The 13,212-nt window shown below is 41.4% G+C and overlaps 1 protein-coding gene across 1 annotated transcript; it reads left to right on the top strand.

Moving 5' to 3' along the window:
- Positions 1-2,784: 2,784 nt before the first annotated feature.
- LOC122084890 (protein STRICTOSIDINE SYNTHASE-LIKE 5-like) lies at positions 2,785-5,440 on the top strand (the record flags this gene model as incomplete). Its single annotated transcript, XM_042653309.1, has 3 exons — positions 2,785-3,287; positions 4,563-4,888; positions 5,245-5,440. Coding segments are annotated over exons 1-3 (900 nt in total), but the record flags the coding sequence as incomplete, so codon positions are not given.
- Positions 5,441-13,212: the final 7,772 nt, after the last annotated feature.

Genomic DNA, 13,212 nt, shown 5'->3' with positions numbered 1-13,212 from the left:
CAATCTTTCCCTTCTAGTGTGGGTGAGTAAAGCCTCCTTGGGCAATTTCTTAGAATGTAATAGCAATAAAAAAAAAAAAAAGTGTTACACTTCGTTATCTGCTGCATCGTGGTACATGGGTGGGGTCATATGATAGATAAGGAAGCGTTACATTTTGCTATGCATAGTGAATCCTAGGAGGACACTTAAATTGGTAATGCAGCTTTATGGGTTGATTTCTCGTGATTAGGGACATGTGGCAAGTTAGATAGGGCTAAAATTTTAATAGATAATTACATTTCTCCTTATGTTCATATGCCTCCTTTGTCAATTTAGGAGCCTCTTTTCTCACCACAAAGTGACTGCCAGACGACTAAACGTTACGGAAAATATTTCATGGATTTTTCGGCTGTATTGGTTAAAAAGGTTGTGTTTTTGTATATTTGGGTCTTATATGGTCCTATTTGGGATCTGGCTCCTTTTCTGAGCGGTGATCACACAAGTTGCGCCTATAGCTACTTAGGCATTTGTCACGTGTCCAGACGATAATCCAATGGCGCCTAGCGTTTTCTTTTTTAGCATATTTGTCAGTGCCTCGTTCTCCGTGCCTAATTAGGCGCCGTTGGATCGTCACCTAGACATAGCTATGGGGTGACCTAGGCGATCACCGCTAAGGAGAAGAATCGAATCCTCTAATTTGTATTGGTATCAACGTGTCGTATCGATATTGATATTGTGCCCTAACATGTCAAGTTTCAGTGGTATAAAGCATTGAAAATGAAGAATGACTATAACAAAATGTAAATCAAATCACCAATGCTCTATGATGGAGGATTAATGAAGTCTCTAGTGATGCAGAGGATTTGGAATTTTTCTTTTTGGATTTTAGTACTACTCCTATTTTCTCACATGTGGAGTTTGCATCCCACTCTATTTTGTTTAAGCTCAGGCCTAGTAACGAGGTGGTATTTTTTATCAAACATTTTGTTTGGATCTCTTTAACAACCACATATTTTCCCATCTCATGTACTAACCCGAACATGGATATACTATCTTTATTATGAAGTAATTTTTCTTTCTTTCTCACCAAAAAAAAAACACCAATGCTCTATAATGATACCTTGGCAACATCAAACTGGTCTTAAATTGTGACGGTGAATATATATGGCAATGTGAACAGTATTTTCAACAAATTTAAGCCAGCAACCAATCTCCAACTCCCTCTTGAAGGAATCCAGGTTCAAATGACATCAATGCATGGCAAATGATCCAATTTTGAGACTATTCCAACTTAATATACTGTCTTGTGGTGTTAATCTACAGCTTGTGACATACACAGTTACTACCTGACAACAGGTGCAATATTAATAGAAAGTTTCTATTTTATAGTTCATGAGATTGTTTTTTTTTTTTTTAATAAGAACGAAAAGAAAAGAATTGTCAAAATAAGTGTCTAGCATGGACCTAGGATTCCTAATCATAATTTTTCTGATCATAGCCCTATAGGCTATATTTTTTAACAAGATAATTAATTCGTGGTTAGTCATGAGATAAAAATTGGGGTTAAACAAAAGATAAGTTATGTCCAAAAGGGAACTGTGGTCCATGGTCACGATTTGGTACTATCGTCAGACAAGAAATGCCCTAACTCTTCAGCATCACTCCAAATTTCGTCCACCTCCCATCCTTTCTCTTTGATCTATTTCATCCCATAAAGAAGGTCATTGGCTGTTGCTTCAATACTTTTTCCTATCATCATGAGAGTTTTTATTTTTAGTAATTTCATGAAAGTTGACACACCCCCAAATTATAACTCTTTAAGAGTTCAGAGATGCATTTTCATAGGCTCCTGCCTCCCTCCCAAGGATTAAAGAATCAGTATCAAATCAGCGTAATGATTGAAAAACATTGGAATGACATTGCTTGTATCTCACTCATGGTTTCAAGTATCGATATCGTATCGATCATATCATATTAATATCAATTGATATCGATATTCGATATCTAACTTGTTTGAATCGGCTATCTGTAATCTTTTTAGGGGTAAAATAGTGAAAAAAAAGTTTTTTTTTTTTCCAAAATGTAAGGGCACAAGTGATCAATAGGCACCAAACTGGTCCAAATTGATATTGGTATCGAATACTGGTACTAATACCTAAATCTATGATCTCATTTCTTCGTAGTTTTAATTTTTTTAGTCAATTGAGATTGACATCATAAATCGGAATTAGAAAACCAAGTTTTTATTACTTGATTCATTATTTTCAAAACCTGTTGAGTCACAGAAATCAACTCTAATCAGGGTGAATCATGCCTTCTTTTTTTTTTTTTTTTTTTTTTTAATATCTTCATATACTTTTCTGAGTGGGATGGGACTAAAGCTATTGTTTTCACACATTAAAAAATAATGAAAAAATGACTAATATTATTAAATATAATAAATAAAAATTCAAGGGTTTTGTTTAGTTGTAGAATAAACTTATAGCCTATTGTATATTGTATACCGGATTAAAAAAAAATAAAAAATAAAAAATAAAAAATAAAAAATATTAAGGGGTTGCACATGATTTGAGAAAAACCAAGAAGTCAATAAAAACTCGGACCATTCAGTCTCCTTAATAGGTCTCATGTGTTTTTCTTTTATTATTATTTATTTGACATGAATGATACTTACGAGTTAAAACCTGATTTTTCAACTATGCCATATATATCCACTTGTACATCTGTTCAGCTGAAAGGTTGGCACGTTTCATTTTCAAGTGTGGCCAGATGAGATCTAGAGATCTAGAGATCCACAAATTTCTTTAGAGTGTGGCGGATTCACAGAGACCTTCTTCCTTTTATAAATAAGAAAAAAGATCGAGGAGGAGATATATTCTAAACAGCGAAGTTGCAGTCTCCAATCCAAAACAGTCCATCTTGATCATATTATGGCCATATCTAAAACCACACTGGCTATAGCACCAGTGGCCGTGGCAGCTCTTCTCTATCGACTCGTTGAGTTCGACCCGGCGCCGATGCCCGAGGAAGCGTTGTCTAGATCTCCCAATGTGCCCGCGAATCGATATGGAGTGCTCGGATCGGCGGAGCGTATCGGGGAGGGCCTCCTGCCAAGTAACGAAGACCTTGCTTACGACGCCGATACGGGACTGTTGTACACGGGTTGCAGCGATGGTTGGATTAAGCGTTTCCACGTGGAAGACTCTGCTGAGAAGGTGAAGGTGGAAAACTGGGCTTACACAGGCGGCCGACCTCTTGGTTTGGCTTTCGGACCCGACAAGCAACTCACCGTCGCCGATGCTGACAAGGTCTGTATTGTAACGTTAAATTAGCTGTGTATTCCACTTGTCTTTTTATTACTCCCCAGCGACTGAGCTGCCCATAGAGGCATCTGACGGCTGGGAGGATTCGGCCATGTGTTGGAGTGGTGTCCAGATCCTCTCAGCCACCGGAGAGGATTTGGATCTCCCATTCACAAAGGTTGGTACTTGGTAGAATTTGGACCGGTTTTGATTCGGTTTTACTTGTTTTGCTATGAGAATTGATGAGTCCAAACCATAATCCAATAAGGATGCATTGGTTTGGGTTTGGTTTGATTCTAGTTTAGCATGTAAATATATTCAGAAGTGGAAAGAAAAATTATATATTTCTATGAATTTTGAGTTGGTGTTGATTTGGTTTTAGTTTCCATCTGAATTTTTTAAAGTTTAGTTCAATGTTTTAGCAGGTTCAATGAAGTCCAGTTTAATTTAGGTTTTGCAAACCTCCAGTCTGAAACATGATCCAATATACTCATGTTGATTTCGATTTCAATCAGTACGATTCGATTTCACCGATTCAAGCTAGGTTTTGACACCACTAGTCACACTAATTGACATCTTAAAAAGTATCATTTCCATGAGGCGCACATTTTCAGAACAGGTGAGTCATACTGGCATTGTGACAATCTTTTCCCTCTTAAGGGTACTGTTTATTTTCTAAAATTTTCTATGAAAAATAGGAGTTCTATCATCCTTGCCTTGACCTACCAAAACATACTTAATTGTCCCAGCAATACTCAGTCCCAGTCCAAGGGTAGTTGAGCTGATTGGACCTGGCATAGGCCCAAAGTGTTAGCTCTTAGCCTAATGAACCTATTGAAACAGAATGGGTTAGAACTGCGCTAAACCTGGCCCTATCAACTGTGCACTACCGAAGAGCAGCCCAAGTCTGGACTCTGGACTCTGGATTCTAATGATTATTCTTTGTAGTGAGTGCAGCGATGTGGTGAGCATCGAATGGCTGAGAGCATCTGGGCATGCGCCCCAAGGTTCTCTCAGTCATCTGATGTTCATTAGACCACCACACTCACTGCGGAGGATGTTTTTGTGGACTCTAGACATCGGTTGGGGATCAAAATCGGGTCCAGACATGTGTGGAGAGTACTGACTCTTCACATATGGTTTCATGATAATATTTGTCCTTTTTCTTCCACAAATGCACTCTAAAGTCTAAATACTGTTAATAGCAAAATGGAGAGAGATTTATGGAAGCAAAATGACATGTGTTTTCATGAAATCGTAAGTACATGATGTTGCATGCAGGGACTATTGAGGTTGATTAGTAATGGAGAAGGAGGAGCAACTCCAAAGGTGGAATTGTTGACGGATGAGGCGGAAGGATTGAAATTCCGGCTAACGGACAGCCAGGATGTGGGAAGAGATGGAGTGATATACTTCACAGATGCATCGTACAAGTATAGTTATGCAGATCACTTGTATGACTTGCTCGAGGGTAGGCCCTACGGTAGGCTGTTGAGCTTCGACCCATCCACTAATGAGACCAAAGTGTTGGTACGCGACCTATACTTCGCCAATGGGGTTACCCTCTCACCTGACCAGGAATTCCTCATCTTCTGTGAAACGATGTTGTAAGTCACTCACCCTTCATTTAGTCTTACTTGACCTTTGTCACATTCATTGTTAGGTGTCTTAGTCGATTTCTCACATGTCAAGTTTTAGCTCAAATGGAATTATCGATTGAATTCTTTAAGAAAAAAAAAATTCTCCTTATGCTAGTGATTATATTTATATATAGTTGAATTTGAATTTTAAAAACGACGACTAAACTAATCAAATTTTCAATGTCTATCCAATGATTAGATTGCCACATCTTTTTTTACCCTGTGGTAAAATTCTGTAAAACTTGACGGGAAGCTTATTCTTACAGGTTCATGGAGTGAAAATTTTTTCCTAATTCTAATTGGAAAATTGAATTTCTGGGCAGGCAAAGATGTAATAAATATCACCTCCAAGGCAAGAAGAAAGGAATTGTGGAGAATTTCATCGACAATTTGCCCGGTATGCCAGACAACATCCGATACGACGGAGATGGCCACTATTGGATTGCGTTAGCCGCGGTAATTCACTTATCCAGTTGTGATACATTGTTCCAATTGTTGCTCCACCTCTCTTCCTCTTTCCTCAAAAAAAAAATATATATATATATATATATATGTTATTTTTCTCTTGAACTTGGTTCTAGGTATTGGTATCATATTCGTTGATACATATTAGCATTGTCAAAGTCCGATACCGATATATGATAAAAATACATATTAGATGAATTGGGTATTTAAATAATGAGAAGAAGAACATTATTTGGTCATGTGGCACTACACGTCCACAAGGGCATCAGAAGAAGGTAGGTATTTTGTATTGGGTTACAAGGTGTTGCTGCCAAAAAACCCCGCGAGTTGGTCCTGCACAAGCACAGACGGCGGAGGCCCAGAGCTTTGTCCGGGGTTAGTCCTCCGACGCTCAAGTTAGGGTCGGCCGCACAGTTTTCAGTAAGGGAGTAATGGTGAGGGTCTGAATGCTTACCTGCTTTCTTCTTCTCGGGCCCCCTTATAAGGTTCCTCGGGCCTAGGGTTTCCTCTTGCTTTCTGGGGTCCACCTTCCTCTCTCTCCCAGTCCCGCTCCAATACCTCTGTCCTCCTTGTGGGGAATATTCCCCTCATGCAAACGACGTGACAGAGCGTGATAGTCTTCGTACTCCCTACCTGGCGGGCGACACGTGTCCCGGTGGGCGACGCGTGTCCTCACCCTACTGAGCTGTATGATTTGGCTATATCAGGAGCCCCCTTACTCCCGCTAGGAGTCTCTTCCTGTGGGAGTAACCAAAATTTTCGTAATTGTAATTTTTCCCTCTTTTTCCTGCCTTCAGCCTTATTCCTTCGGCTTTAGTTCTGCTTGCAACCGAGAGCTTCAGTCAGCCAATGTGAAGACCTTCGGTTAGTTCGGATTGGCCTTTTCCGAGACCCCGACTGAGTTAAGGACCTTCGGTCAGTTCGGCTCGACCTTAGCCTGAGCCCCGACCGAGGTGAGGACCCTCGGTCAGGTCCGTTCAGCTTTGGCCGAACTCCCAACCGAGGTGAAGACCTTTGGTCAGGTCTGTTCGGCTTTGGCCGAACTCCCAATCCGAGGCAAGGACCTTCGGTCAGTTTGGCTCGACCTTGTCCGAGACCCCGACCGAGTTAAGGACCTTGGGTCAGTTTGGCTCGGCCTTTTCCGAGACCCCGACCGAGGTAAGGACCTTTGGTCAGTTCGGCTCGGCTTTGGCCGAAACCCCGACTGAGGTAAGGACCTTCGGTCAGATCGGCTCGGCCTTAGCCTGAGCCCCCACCAAGGTAAGAACCTTCGGTCAGGTCCGTTCAGCTTTGGCCGAACTCCCAATCAAGGTGAGGACCTTCGATCAGGTCCGTTCGGCTTTGGTCGACCCCCGACCGAGGTGAGGACTTTCAGTCAGGTCTGTTTGGCTTTAGCCAAACTCCCAACCGAGAGGGGGACCTTCGGTCAGGTCCGTTCGGCTTGGCCTTAGGCTGAGCACCGTCCGAGGTACGTACCTTCGATCAGTTCGGCTTGGCCTTGTCTGAGACCCCCAACCGAGGTAAGGACCTTATGTCAGATCGGCTCGGCCTTAGCCTAAGCTCCCGACCAAGGTAAGAACCTTCGGTCAGATCGGCTCCGCCTTAGGCTGAGCATCGTCCGAGGTAGGTGCCTTCGGTCAGTTCGGATCGGCCTTAGCCTGAGCCCCCGATCGAGGTAAGGACCTTCGGTCAGATCGGCTCGGCCTTAGCCTGAGCACCATCCGAGGTAAGGACCTTCGGTCAGGTCTGTTCGGCTTTGGCCGAACTCCCAACCGAGAGGACCTTTGTCTGTATTCATTTGGGAGAGTTAAGGTCACCAAACAGGAGAGTTCTTCTCAATTGCCGTAAACCAGCTTTCATATTTTCCATGAATAAGATCCTCCAGAGTTTAGGATGAGGAATTACAACTTAAAAGTGCGTAAGAGCAAAAATTGCAAAATGCGAGTGTGCTTGCTACTCTTGTACGAGGCTTGGTTCTGCTCCATCGGCTTGAAGGGTTTCTTCCATCTGGATGTACTTATCGCACCGAGCTCTCAACTCGGCCAGGTTCCTCGGTGTATGCTTCGCCAAAGACCTTTTCAGCTCCTTATTCTTGGCGCATCCCAGCAGGGCTGTGAACTCCTCTTTCGGGTCCAGACCTCTGATCGTGACCTTCTCTTGTTGGAAGCGCTTCATGTAGTTTCGCAGTGATTCTCCTTCATGTTGCTTGATGTTGGTCAAGTTCAACGTGGTCTTCTGAAGGGGTTGGCTACTGGAGAATCCCTTCACGAAGGAGTAGCCTAGATTGCTGAAGCTGTGGATCGACTTCGTCGGCAGACAGTTGTACCATAGCCTTGCCGCTCCTCTGAATGTGGTAGGGCGCGACACATAATAATTTCTGAGACTCGATGGAACTGCATGGCTACCTTGAAGCCTTTCAGATGATCGACGGGGTCCCCAGACCCGTCATAAGTGTCATACTTGGGTAGGCGAAAGCCGATCGGGAGTGGATCCCTCATGACCTCATCAGCTAGAGCCGTGTCATTAGTGAGGTCTGGCTCGAGGGTTCCCATCTGATTTTCTGCCACCTTCTTGATCTCGTCTTTCAGTTCTAGGATCATCTGCCTCAACCCCGAGTCCTCGTGCCTCTCATTGTCTCCTCGATGCGGATCCCCATGTGGATCTCTGGCTGCACGCTGCGTCCTACCTCGGGGTGCGGGACTTTCCCTCACTGCTCGGTTTCGAAGGTTATGACCGGATCTTATAGATCATGTACTGCTCCGGTCCTCGTCTCGAGCCCTCTTAGGCTGGATGTGGGGGCCTGGAGGTGCTCCGCCGGTCCTCTGAGAGACAACTTTGGAGACCTCCTTCATCGTCTCGACCATCCAGTCATACTTGTTCTGGAGGGCTTCGAATTGCTCCCTCGTCACGTATTCTTGCGCTTCGGGAGAGGGCGGAGGATCACTACCTTCGCATACTGAATATCCGCCTGAGCGTGGGTACCTTATGGGTACTTCCCGGTCGTCATTGCCCCTTTCTTGTCCTATCTCCGCCGAGGGAGGGAGCCCCCCTAAAGGTTCTTCCCCCATGTCCATGTTGGACGCCGCTCTCGTCCTCTTGCGGTTGTAGGTTCTCCCCACCATTACCGTCGTTCCCACGGACGGCGCCAATCTGTTGCTGCCAAAAAACCCCGCTAGTCGAACCTACACAAACACAGACGACGGAGGCCCGGAGCTTGGTCCAGGGTTAGTCCTCCGACGCTCAAGTCAGGGTCGGCCGCACAGTTCAATAAGGGAGTAATGGTGAGGGTATCAGAGCTTACCTCTTTCCTTCTTCTCGGCCTCCTTATATGCTTCTTCGGGGCTAGGGTTTCCTCTTGCCTTCTGGGGTCCACCTTCCTCTCTCTCCCAGTCCTGCTCCAATACCTCTGTCCTCCTTGTGGGGAATATTCCCTCATGCAAACGACGTGACAGAGCGTGATAGAGTCTTCATACTCCCTACTTGGCGGGCGACACGTGTCCCGGTGGGTGACGCATGTCCTCACCCTACTGAGCCGTATGATTTGGCTGTATCAAAATGCAATATAACTGAGATTCAATATTTTCCAAAAAAAAAAAAGGGACAAAAGATGAGACTATTGTCAAGATTATGGATTAAGTTTAGAGGCAGAGCTCACTAATGGTGATGTGTATGGTATGGTTGGATTTTGAGTTCATCATCAACTCTCACCTCCTATTATTTATGATCCAAAATTCCCTTCAGTGTCTAAGCAGAAGACTAAATTGTTGGGTGAAGGAAGAGATTTTCTCTTCAACATTGGTGAAACCAAACTGAATTCAATCTCAATATCATACATGCCATATGGGTTTAAAAAACAAACAGATTGAGTCTAATGAAGTGCAAACAATCTTCTTTGGTGAGTTACTTCAGTTTTCCATGGTTTTATGATGAGAAGTTAGGTCATTCTCTTTCTTTTGCGTGGGGTATGGGGAATACCCCAAATTAAGATAGAAACACAGAAGGAAACGACTAAGACCCCATCCCCTAAGAAGGAAATATAACCTGAACTGTGTTAGTGGATACTAGCATTAGCAAAACCATAGGTCCCTACAATTAATCCATAGACTAGTCTTGCCGAAAGATACAAAACCTAAGATGGTCCTGTACTCCTATCATATGTTGTTTTTTTTGGGTAAGTACTCCTATCAGGATCACCACATGAGATGGTCCCACATGCACAAGGAAATACTAGGAAGGTAAGAACTTCAAATAAATGTCTTTTTATGCAAGACTCACATTGGACTAGATAGAGGTTTTACTAGGGACTAGTAAAAGGACCACTAGGTCACACTAGTTACTGATTGCTAATCCCTTTTTAACACTTCGGTAATGGCTAAAAGGAGGGTTTTTTTTTTTTTTTAATGGAACAGTCTGGCTAGCATTTTCCAAACACGTATAAAGATGTTGGGCTTGAGAATGGAAAATCTCTCCAGCCAATCTTTTTCAACTCTTATTATGTATCTTTTTAATTCTAACTTGATGATTAAATAGGATCAGAAATGGTTCTTTAGGTTATGTTTGTTTGTAAGAGGAATTAAAGGGAAGAAAAGCGAGATTGTCATACTAAAAATAAAAATATATGTAATCATTACCCATGTGACTTTAACATTAACTTAAAATCATTCCATAAATTTCACTTTACTTTGCTTTCAAAACCCTTTGCTACAATATGTAAAATAAAAATTACATGTTAAATATATCATTACTAAATATAGTTAAAAAAATTAAGTAGTTTATAAAATCATATAGAATAATGATTATAAACATTATTTTTTAAAGTATGAAAATTTCATTTTCCTTTCCTTTAAATTCCCAATGTAACCAAACAGAGCCTTAGTGTTATGATTATTTCCCCTTGTTTCATTTGGTCTCATAGTAATCAAGTTCTTTGCTTCTCAAAATTAAACTCATCCCCAATTCTTTCATTTCTAACATTAACCATTTTATTGCTGATCTTCAGTCGTTGTTCCCTTGTTGTTTGACACAAACACCTCATCTGCTGATGGTCCTTCAAAATACACTCTAATTTCTAGGTGTAATCCGTTCTTGCCATATTTAGATTTTCCAATCTTCATATGCATGAGAGCTTCTAACTTTGATCAAAATGGTTTAGGTTGGGCATGTGGCATTCTATTTCAGGGATGATTTGTTTTAATTGTTGTAGATTATATGATGAAATGAAAAAGCATTGATACGAAAACCAGAAGCCTTCTCTACTGTTTGTGATAGACGAAGGAGACGGGGATGTACTATAGTGGAGAACAAGAGTGCCTTTGAGGAAATGCATAATTAACCTGGTAGTGATCTCTAGCGCTTGTTCATGGCCATGGCCATGGAGCTCTGTTCTCTCTCTCCCCATCTTTTTTCTTATGTCTATAAATTCCTTTTTAGGGCTAATTTTTTTCTCATGAAGCCAAATAGAGTGGTTTTTTTGCTTAAGCAGCTTGCTTACCTTCTTATGCATGGAAAGTCCAAAATTTAATTGAGGATTGGACCAAATGTGGATGTAGCTATTTTGATTAATGCTAGGGGTTATGAGGGTTGAACCAACAACCTTCCCTAGATTTAGGCTAGGGCACAATTGCCTAGCTGCTTGCCACTGAGGTAGATGCTCATCCCCAATAAATTCAAATAAAAACTTACTCATAGTACCAGTTTGTCAAGTCCTAGAATTCTCAAATAATAAAAACCATCAGCTTTACCATCAAACAGCGTACTATATGGTTAAAAAAAAAAAGGGTACCATACGGTAAAATTCAAGTTACAAAGCCAAAATCTTGGGCTTTTCAACTCACGGGTTGAGCTAGGGTTGAGATTTTCAGGCTTAGGATCGGGCCGGATGTATATATGGAATGATAGGATTTTATTCATTGAAAGAAATGTTTTGTCTTAACACTCTCCCAAAAAAGTCTTACAAACAAAGTAAAGTTATTAAATTTTTTATTTTTTTATTTTTACCAATTTTAGTTATGACAATATCTTTCCATTATATTATATACATAATAGGAAGTTTTCTTGTACCACCCCTTTATTGTTCCATTTATATCTGATGCCAACCTTGTTTTGTAAAAATATTAAGTACATCCCTATTATGTTAACTAAATTACACTTAAATCCATTCCGTTAGAGGGTAGCATTAAGTGATACTTTGACGTAGTTGATATTGCATAAATGACAAGTTTGCCCCTGATGAATGGTAAATTTACTGTTTTACCTTTTTTGTAAAAAGCTCCAAATCAACCTCTTCCCAATGCAATCGAATGTTTAGGGCTCCCAAGGATCGATGATCATGCCGACGACAATTAACCTTCACGGAAGACGATAACATCGCTGTAGAAACCGATGATTTTGCGACTCTGACAAGATTTACGTTAGTAACTTTCTAACATCTCAATGCAAACCAGTCACTTACTCAGATGCAACGAGAGAGAGAGAGAGAGAGAGAGAGAGAGAGCTTGCTTCCGCTCCACTATTCATCGTCGATGGTGAAGTTTTAATTTTCTCCTTTGGCCACTAGCTTATACCCCAAAAGGAACTTTGATGAAGTAAGAATTTTGGGAATCAAGAGGTTTACTTTTCACAGATTTCTTAGTAAATATTTTGTTAGATGGCTGTCTCTATTTGAACTTACCATTTGAAGAGTGATCGATGGGGGTTAGATGTTCACAAAATCAGAGAACCAGCTAAGCTTCAACATTACAGGGAGATTTAGACCAACCAAACCCATAAGAAAACTTGGTTGTAATAAACTTAGAACTTTAAGCAATATAAGAAGGGTGGCTATCTATCTAGGATCCATGTCAGCTTTGTAACAGGAGACTGAGTAAGGATATATAAAGACATAATAGGGGTAAGAAGGTATAATATGTATATGAATCAGAGTTCGCTTCGCACCTCTATTTAATGTCGATTCATCCACACTTCCATTGCTTGTAGAGAAGGGCGGTGGACGCTAACGTTTACCTTGTTGTACCTCACTCCCGTCTTCAATGGGGTCTGCTCTTTCTTCTTTGGGAGAGTATGCCAATATAGGTGCGGGGCTTTGCATCTAACATTCGTTGGGCTTCCCTCTTCGGGAGCTTGCCTCCCTGTTTTTCAGTTCATGACTAACAGTGTTATGCTATGAAAAAACAAAGGATGATATAAGATATAAATGAAAAAATAGGGGAAGTACAAGAAACTCTTCCTATATGATATATAATCATATATAGAGGCTCATATGGTCACTTGACCCAAGCTGGGCCAATTAGGATCAATTAGCGCTGGGACGGGCTGGGCTGAGCTCGATAGGATTGGAGCTGGGCTGAGATATTCCTATCTAATGTAGGGACGGGTTGAACTTAAGCTGAGTTAAAGAGACCTAGGATTGGACCAGGTTTGTAAGAAACCAGGTTCAACTCAGACCTGTTTCTGCACATGAGGGAGGAGGGTGAGTGTTGAATCGCACATTGTATGAATACTTCCACTTAAAAGATGGATCTTTTGAGATGAAATATAACAAGTGGCATATATGATCATCTTTTATCATATAAATTTGATTCTCAGGTGTTGATCAATGGCATATCCTCCCCTTCTACCGTCTCTTCTAATATCTCTACTATTGTCAAGGACATTTTAGTTTTAAAACTGACCGTTTCTTTTTACAGTTTTGTGTTTATTGAGAAGGGTGAAAATGAGATGGTCCACTCTATTGCTAAATGGGTACTCTTTTTTCCCCATAGAGGACATTTGGAATTCTATATTAGTATTTTTTCCTCGGCAATTCGAATAAATTGATCTTTGCACAA

Source organism: Macadamia integrifolia, chromosome 7 (assembly GCF_013358625.1).
Source record: "Macadamia integrifolia cultivar HAES 741 chromosome 7, SCU_Mint_v3, whole genome shotgun sequence".
Lineage (NCBI taxonomy): Eukaryota > Viridiplantae > Streptophyta > Magnoliopsida > Proteales > Proteaceae > Macadamia > Macadamia integrifolia.
This window is presented reverse-complemented; position numbering and strand designations above follow the sequence as displayed.